This window comes from Pteropus vampyrus, unplaced genomic scaffold, assembly GCF_000151845.1.
Source record: "Pteropus vampyrus isolate Shadow unplaced genomic scaffold, Pvam_2.0 Scaffold193, whole genome shotgun sequence".
NCBI classification, from domain to species: domain Eukaryota; kingdom Metazoa; phylum Chordata; class Mammalia; order Chiroptera; family Pteropodidae; genus Pteropus; species Pteropus vampyrus.
The window spans coordinates 252,273-261,154 of record NW_011888974.1 but is presented as its reverse complement, the minus strand read 5'-3'; the positions used below and the strand labels follow the sequence as shown (position 1 = coordinate 261,154).

The window sequence follows — 8,882 nt, the reverse complement described above, 5'->3', positions numbered from 1 at the left end:
ATGCATTCAGGCTTTAACTGGGGCTGGGGCCTTGTGCAGGTAACCACCTGGAGGTTAGTCTCTCCCACCTGCAATCTCCCTTTACTTTTATAAAAGCCTTCTTCTTCACTGCTTCCTGAATGGGTCATCAGGTCAGTATCCTCAGCCTTTTTGCATCTTAGTCAGATTAATTCCTCCAACTTAGAAAGTATTCACAATTTTGGGTCACTAATTCCAGTGGCAAATAGACACTGAGAACACAGATACATGCATATATACATACACACACATATACATACACACATATATGCTTTCAAATGACAACTCAGCAAGGGGAAAATGCTCTAAAAGAAAGGACATTATTGGGTCAACTGACAAAACTGGAGTATGAATGGTAGACTAGATAAGAGTATTGCATCAATGTCTGAGTTGGTAACTAAATTATGGTAATGCAAGAGAATAGCCCTATTCTTAGAAAATACTCCCTAAAGTATTTAGGTGTAAATGATGTATGTAACTTTCCCTTAAATAGTTCAGAAAAAAATTTTGCGCATATATTTATGTAAACATTATAGATACTTAGACATTCATTTATACACTTATAGGCAATGTTGTACACACACATGCACACGAAAGGGGTGGGGGAGAGAAAGCAAACATGATAAAACATAGAGGTAAAATGTTACAATATGAAAATCTATCTAAAAGGCACATTCAGTGTTCTTCATACTATTTTTATTGCTGCAATTCTCCTGTAAATTTGAAATTATTTCAAAATAAAGTTAAAAGAAAAAGACAACCTCCAAACCTTAACTTTGTTTGCCTTTTCGAGGCAAATGTTATTTGTTTTGGGGTTTTCTATTTTAAGCCCTATATTTCTGGGTTTATGTGGAGGCAGAGGCTGATAACAGGAGCACTATGGCCTGTGATTATGTCTCCAACTGACTCCTTACTTAGAATTATGTTAGATCACAAGAAACACCATGTGAAGGTGGTCGGGGGGGAAGATAAATGTGTGTGTGTATGTGCCCTTAATGAATACACACCTCTGTCTCTCTCTGTTCTCTGTTGATTGATTTAAGCCTCGAGATGCCAGCCCCAGTGCCTACAGAGGTCAGGTGAGTATGTGAGTGAGTGACAAAGGCCAGGCATAAAAGAAGTCAACTACTAGAAATACAAGAAAACTTTCTTGATTTTTACTGAACTATATGGAAGCATAAAATGGCATACAAGTAGGTATGATACTGGAAATTACATTTCCAAGTCATAGTGGGAAAAACTGAAAAGACAGAAGTAGTTCATAATTCATTTTCCCATCTCACAATCCCTTGGGCCTAGATGATTCTAGTCTTACATCCCAGAGGGTGTTGCCGGGAGCGTGTTCTTCATCATGTGGCGATGTGGAGTACGGAGTCCCACTGTGAGGCCTTTAACTGGGAGCAGTATTTCGTTTTACTCAGTTTCATAATGGAAAACAGCTGTTCACAAATGTAGGTACTCCCAAACATGGAGAGAATCTTTGCACAGTGGTTTTTATATCTTGGGTAGCTACTCCAGAGGTATTTATAGAATTCCGGTATTCCCACCTTGTCGTATTTGGTTTTCAGTACTGTGTTACACTGCAGATCAATAACCTCCATCTGCAATGCTTCATGCACGCTTTCGATTTTCATGGAGAAAGGGGAGCTAAACACGGTCAGTTCACTTTCATAGAGTTTGAAATCGGACAACCTTTTCTGGAATTCAGTCTTTAATTCCACGATTTTGGGAATGTAGTTCAGGCCATCGCTTTCATTTCTGGAAACCGATTTCAGTGTGGGAAAGTGGGCCAGATTATTCCTTGCTAAATGAGTTTCCCAAAGGCACAGTTTTGCCAGAAACGCTCGAATCAAGTCATACATTTGTGTAATGATTTGTGAATGCCCTTGAAGAGATATGTTCAAAGTGTTCAAATGCATCGTCATATCGACCAGGAAGGCCAAGTCTTTGATCCAGTCTTGAGAGCTCAGTTGAGGCAAGGGCTTTCCTCTGGATGACATAAAGGAATCAATTTCTTCCAATGATTCAAAAAATCTCTTCAGCACCAGCCCACGACTGAGCCACTTGATCTCTGTGTAGTACAGAAGGCTGCCATACTGGCTGTCCAGTTCGTAAAGCAAAGTTGTGAACTCGCTGTGGTTCAGTCCACGGGAGCATATCCAGTTCACAGAGTTAACTACCACATTCATGACGTGGTCCATCTTTAACTTTTGAGCGCAAAGTGATTCTGGGTGAATAATGCAGCAAACGGACTTCAGATCCGAGCCCTTGCAAACCATTGCCACCTTGGACTTAAGTTTTGTAACAAGTCCATCGTTCGCATCTACCATGGCAGGGGTGCCAGTTGAGGCCACGCTTACTAATTTTGACCAGTCAATATTAAACTTCTTAAGACTCTTCTCGACACGCAAAAATATCTCATTTCCAGATTTTGTACCTGTCATGGGCACTGTATCCAAAAGTTCTTCTGACACATCAAAATTCTCATCGACACCACGGATGAATATGGCTAACTGGCTGGTATTATTTATATCTGTGATCTCATCAATTGCAATAGAATATGCCACAAATGATTTGATTTTTTCACGTAATTTCTCCCATAAGTTCCCAGCCACATCTTCTACAGGCTGAATGGCAGCATTTTCCTTGGGACTCTCATTTGAAAACACTTGTTTTTGCTCAGGACACACGATTTCTGATGACCCTAAGAGATACTTTCTGAGTCCTTTTTTCAGCTCATGAAGCTTCTCGTCACGCACCTTCTCAGTGTACTGGTCATAGTGCTTACTGTGGTTGGTCTGATAATGGCGTCTTAAGTTGTATTCTTTTGACACGGACATGCTCTGTTTGCATATTAAACATGTAGGAATATTCTGCACTTCCACGAAGAAATATGCTCTCTCCCACTTTTCTTGAAATACACGGCCCTCTTGGTCTATCTTTCTTTTTCCCACTTTTGATAGAAACATGGAGACAAGAAATATTTCATTTTTCTCTTAACTCTACTATTCGAAAAGCAGCAGCAAAAGGACAATGATAAACAGGAGCGATAAAGTGGCTGGGGGCCTGGTTAGCTGGAGAGTAACCTGCTCCTGTAGAGAGAGGCGGCTGACACTCAGCTCCAGCAAACTGCTACCAGAGGGAACATGGGTCCACTGGGGCCAGATCTTCAGATTTCTGAAGAAAACCTGGAAATCGATTTTCATGAAAAAGTCCCTGGCTATTTAATGTTGGTTACTACTTCCCATTTTAAAAATGTATGTGAGCCAAACAAAAGACATCTTTAGTGGCTCTGTTTGCCACATCCGGTTTAAACAGGAATGATTTAAAAATATATTTGCATTTTAACATATTTTTTTTCATTTGATTCTCAAGAAAATATCGAAATCAGAAAAGAAAATGAACACAGGTATATGATTTACTTGCTGTGAGTCACAAAAGACATTGGTGATAGCCACAGAACCGCAAAAAACTTACTTGTTTTAAGTTTAAAGAACCTGGCCATGATGCAGGTAAGCTTTTCTTTGAGAGAACACAGACATAATAATTCACTTTAAGAAAATGTAAGCAGGACAGAAAGTCATTTTAGTGGTTGCCTGGGGCTGGGGGTGGGAACAGGAAATGACTGAAAATGGGTAGGAGGAATCTTTTTGGGAGTGATGGAAATGTTCTAATATTAGATTGTGGTGACAGTTGCACAACTCCATAAATTTACTAAAAACCACTGAATTGTGTACATTCTACACAAGTGAATTTTCTGGCATGTAAATCATGCCTCAATAAAGCTATTAAAAATGTGAAAAACCAGTTCGCCACCACATAAGTTTAGGAGTAATAACTGAGCATTTGAAAAGAATACTTTAGTTTCCAAACTTTAAATGAGGAGGTTCCTGTCTACCGCCATGCCACCTTGAACACACCCGATCCCGTCTGATCTCAGAAGCTAAGCAGGGTCGGGCCTGGTTAGTATTTGGATGGGAGATCACCTAGGAAGACCAGGTGCTGTAGATGTAAAAAAAAAAAAAAAAAAAATGAGGAGGTTCCTTAAGTGACTCAAGCTCTTGAGAACATCTCTACATCTTCTGCCTTACCCACCCTACAGAATACTGACTTGCTTGCAAGGACTCCAGGGACATTCAAGACATTCAGGACTCCAAAACATTCAAAATATTTAACCAGCAGAGTGGCTGGGGCATTGCTCTACCAGAACAGATGTTGCCCTCAGCACTGGGGATGGGGTAGGGTAGTTCTGGGAGTCCAAGCTGTGCCAGGTGGTACCCCTTTTGGTTCTGAACTATGGGAGTTTGGGGGTGGGGGCCCCCAGGGGTGGGGCTGGGGTGGCCAGGCAGGCACTATCTACCAACTGAGGTGAAGTAGTTCAGTATTATGATATGAGCCCCTACCATTAAAGGTTCTCGGATAAGAGTGTGCTACGTCACAAGTCACACACAGTCTGATGTGGAGCAAGCTCCATCAAACTGATAGGAGAAAAAACGTCTGGCTAATAAAACTCAAGAAAGATAATTAAAAGACCTTGTAACAAGCAGGAAAAATAAAATGCATATAAAGAGCAGCATGCTTTGCTCTAAGGCTCAAGAAGCAAGGACGCAGTGGTGAGTGTCTGCTAAAACACTTCACACTGAACAGCGGGTGCTGGAATGATTTTCTCACCACCCAAATACTCACCATTGCTAAGCTCAAGGCCTGGAAGTGGTCTGAAGAGAAAGAGACACTGGTGAATACAACAACACTCATTTTCCTCTCTTGTCCATTTAGTTCCATTTGACAAACTTCTGTGAGAGTCAACTTTATGTTGGGCACAATGGGAGAGAAAACTGAGAGGCTACTCATGATGACCAAGAAACAGGAACAGGGCCACATAGCTTGCAGATGTAGAATATGATAAAATGAGTGTGAGAGACAACTTGGCACAGCAACTGACTGCAGGGACCCACCACCCGCCTCCTGGGGTAAAAAATCCCTCTGCCACTGCTTATCCACCTCAGGCAAGTTATGATCTGCAGAATCATGCTCATGACCAAGAGGGAAACTCTCACTTACCTAATGACTGTGAATTTGATAAATTCTGCAGCATCCAAAATCCTTCTCATGGAACTGATTTCTAGGTAACCAGGGGCTTTGAATACCACCCCCGGGGGCATGCCATCGATGACCACACAGCCAGGGTTGAATGTGATTTTCCTGTAGGGGACTTTCACAGGGAAATCTACTCCAATGGCTTCACCTGTGATGAGACAAAACAGCAAAAAACCAGTTGCTTTTGTCATTTGCTTTTCTCAAACCACGCTTTATCTTTAATGTCAAGATTTTAAAATCATTCACATCAAATGACAACACTTGGTGATCAGCTTTGATTTCTTACAGTGTTACTATGGTGTATGAAAAATTTTATTGATTTTGAAATTGGCAATGGGTCGTATAGCAGACTCAGTTTCGTTCTCTATTAAATAGGGATTATCATGGTATGTACCAAAAAAGGTTTTTGTGAGTATTAAATTATTAGTCACGTGTTGAGCACTAAAAACAATGCTCGACCATGGTAAAACTCAGTAAATCAAAGATAGCTATTATTATTATTATTATCATTACTATTGTAAGTAGTTCTTCCATGTATAAGCTCTTCAGTAAAAATACACACTAATCTTGATCAAAGCTCCTTCACAGAAAGATCAGTTTCCTAATAAAGTATTCAATTAAAAAGAAATAAAACTTACCAAATTTTCGGCTAAAGAGGTCATTGACTTGTTCTCTCAGTTGTTTTATCTTTTCTATGCTTGATAATCTTTCCTTCTCATTATCTAAAAATAATTAAACAAATAAGAAAACTAGGGTTATTAATGTATTTGCCCCAAAGAAAGCTATTGGAGGAAATGCCTGTTAGCATATGAAAAAGCACTTTATGTGGCTTATTATTCAGTTTAGTTTTAGCAAAAATTAAGCATTTTGGAAATTTGTAGATGGAAGCCATCACACATGGTAGATAATTTTCCTGATTATAACTCTATGTAAACATAACACAACTACTTTTGGGAACATTTTCAATATCATGCAAGATAAGGAACTCCACTTTCACCACTACTCTTCAACATAATAATAGAAATCCTAGCCAATGCAATATGACATGTAAAAGGAATAAGATGTATTGAGATTAGAAGAGAATGTTTTTTAATACTTAAAATTTTAATTCTATTTTGAACAACTAAAGCAACTATGTGGTTCAAAGTTCAAGAGGCATAAATAGTGCATAGTGAAACGTCTATCTCAGCTCTCAGTTTCTTTCTCTGGAAGAATTATGTTATTAGATTCTATTGTATCTCTCCAGACATATTTTACATATACTTATTCAGAAAAGATGATTACTTGATGGGCAGAGGCCATCAAGTAATCTTGGCCAGCTCCAATTCAATGGCAGCTAGTGCCTGCCCTGAGGTATATTTTCCAGGTAATGCCAGGGCATGGCTGGGAGAAGCGATATACCTGATTGACAATGTTCGACATAAGCAAGATATTTGGTGTGTGGCAATCTGAAGCATATTTTATATTCCTGAATTGTCATTCCTTAGTTGATAGGGTGAACTAAGCAGAAAATAACTCCAAGAGACTAACCCATGTTGTAAAATGGTTAAAACATAACAAAATAAAAAACATAATATAAATTATGATAAAGCCAGATAAACTTCCGTACCTGGAATTGTCACCTGGACGATGTTAAGATCTTCAACACCTGCTGCTGAACTTGTAATACTGGATGAATTTGTGTTTCCTTAAAACAGAAATTAAAATTTAGAACTTACAGGAAATTTGGGCCAATTCTCCTCTAAAAATGTCAAAGTGCCACTTTGATCAGAAGCCCACAATGTAGAGTAACAAGGTGGCTTGGAATTAATTGATATTTGAGTCTCTCTGCAATTTAATGATGTAAAAGGGGAAAGGGCACAATTACTTTTATTTATTTCATAGCCCCAATACTTCAGTCAGTCTAATTATATTTTAAAAGGAGGGTGCTTAAAAGCATACTTCCTTAGTTATTTTCTCAGTTTAGAGGGAGGAAAAAAGGAAATCAGACATATAAATGTGTCCAAGAGGACCTTTAAGTAGCAGACAGACATCTTATTAACAGTGATTTAACAGAGTCACAGCAAGTCTCAGACAGGGTTAAATAGTAAAAGCAGAGTTGATGTTATCACTTTTTTTTTTTTTTTTGTCAAATGATAAACACAACATTCACTTAAGTTGGAGGCTGAGAAATGTGAATGAGCCTGTCTAGTCCCTTCCCAGGAACTCACAGCTCAGTTCATGTGTTGTGTGAATGATGAACCATCTGGGCATTTGAGATTCTGCATCTGAACAGCAAGACCTCAGAGAGACACATCAGAATCTCAAACGCCCAGGAGCCACTTCAGCAACAAAAACCCTTGGGTTTTTCTGCAGTTTCATGATGCTTCAGACACAAAATTTTTGGAGAAAAAGTGAGAAAATTTGCTGCTCTTGTCCTTAAAATCACTCCTTTTTCTGATAAATCTAATAAATCCTGAAAGTCTGATTCTTAACAGTCAGGTTCAACATTAAGGGATTACTGAAAGTACTGTGAGGTTCCATCACTACCTTGAAACAAGAAAAATCATTCAGGGAACTTAACATCATTGAGCCTCCAAAACCCAGAACCAAATTCAGGTCATCAGAACCAACAGAGAGACAGTGTCAGAAGATGAGGCATTGTGTTTTGATGAACTGGTAATGTTTTACCACTAAAACTGACTCTTCAAAATATAAAAATCTGTCACAAAACACACGAAGCACAATTTAAAAACTGATCAAAATCCAATTATGATCAATGCATAAACTGGAAGTTAATTCATTTTAATTGCCCTGCACATTTCAAGTAAATGGATGGGATTTTCCCTAATAGGTCCAAGTCTTAACTCCTCTAAAATACACTTACATAAACAATGATTCTTTTTGAGTTGACTGCTCAATTACCTTATAAGTCAGTTTGAAACTGCTCATCTGGCTCATAGTCCATGAGCCATCATAATAATCCTTGTCAGATGAAGGACAAGAATACTCCCACAGAAGGACTTCCAAAAGTTTTGGTCCTTTGCTAGATGCACGCTTATTAGTGGCTAAATTATTTACCAAATAATTTATGCCTAATTTTTCTGTGGCAACTGCTATCCAGAACAAAACAACTGCTATCCGGAACAAAAGGATGATTCGGCTTGCACTTGCTGTACAATTGTGACACCCCACAGGACAGCAGTACAGTCTAGGGGCTACTTTGGAGGACATTTCTGGCATTCAAATCATTGCTGGACTTTGATTCCAATGTGGGATTCTTCTCTTCATAGTGTTAAAAGTACTTTAAGAAACAACCCAAATGTCTATCAATGAAAGAATGGATAAATTGTGATTTATACACAGAATGGAATATTATTCAGTCTTAAAAAGAAAGGGAGTTTTGACATATGCTGTAACATGGATGAACCTTGAAGATTTTAAGCGAAAGAAGCCAGACACAAAAGGTCACATACTGAATAATTCCATCTGTATGAAATATGTAGAACAGGTGACTTGATAGAGACAGAAAGGAAATTGCTGGTTGCCACGGGCTAGTGGAGTGGGAGCGGGGAATGGGGAGGAACTGCCCAGTGGGTATGGGGTTGCTTTTGGGGAGATGAAAATGTTTTGGAACCAGATATAGGTGGTGGTGGTTGTACAACACCCTGTTATGTACTAAATGCCGCTGAACTGTTCACTCTAAAAACGGTTAATTTTATGTTATGTCAATTTCACCTCAAAATTTTTAAAATGTACTTTTAGCGTTTCCTTTCGTGGAATTTTAA

The 8,882-nt window shown here is 38.9% G+C and overlaps 1 protein-coding gene and 1 pseudogene across 1 annotated transcript in view; one reads left to right on the top strand and one right to left on the bottom strand.

Annotated features, from left to right (window-relative positions):
- Positions 1-1,147: 1,147 nt before the first annotated feature.
- The window catches only part of GTF2IRD2B (GTF2I repeat domain containing 2B), a 55,722-nt gene continuing 47,987 nt past the window's right edge, over positions 1,148-8,882 (bottom strand). Inside the window, exons 13-17 of the mRNA XM_023537490.1 lie at positions 6,725-6,802; positions 5,754-5,837; positions 5,080-5,263; positions 4,705-4,733; positions 1,148-2,971 (exon numbers count right to left, since the gene is read on the bottom strand). Coding sequence (XP_023393258.1) covers positions 1,368-2,971; positions 4,705-4,733; positions 5,080-5,263; positions 5,754-5,837; positions 6,725-6,802 — 1,979 coding nt within the window. The 3' untranslated portion in view covers positions 1,148-1,367. The remainder of the gene's footprint in view (positions 2,972-4,704; positions 4,734-5,079; positions 5,264-5,753; positions 5,838-6,724; positions 6,803-8,882) is intronic.
- Positions 3,911-4,029, top strand: LOC111746548 (annotated as a pseudogene).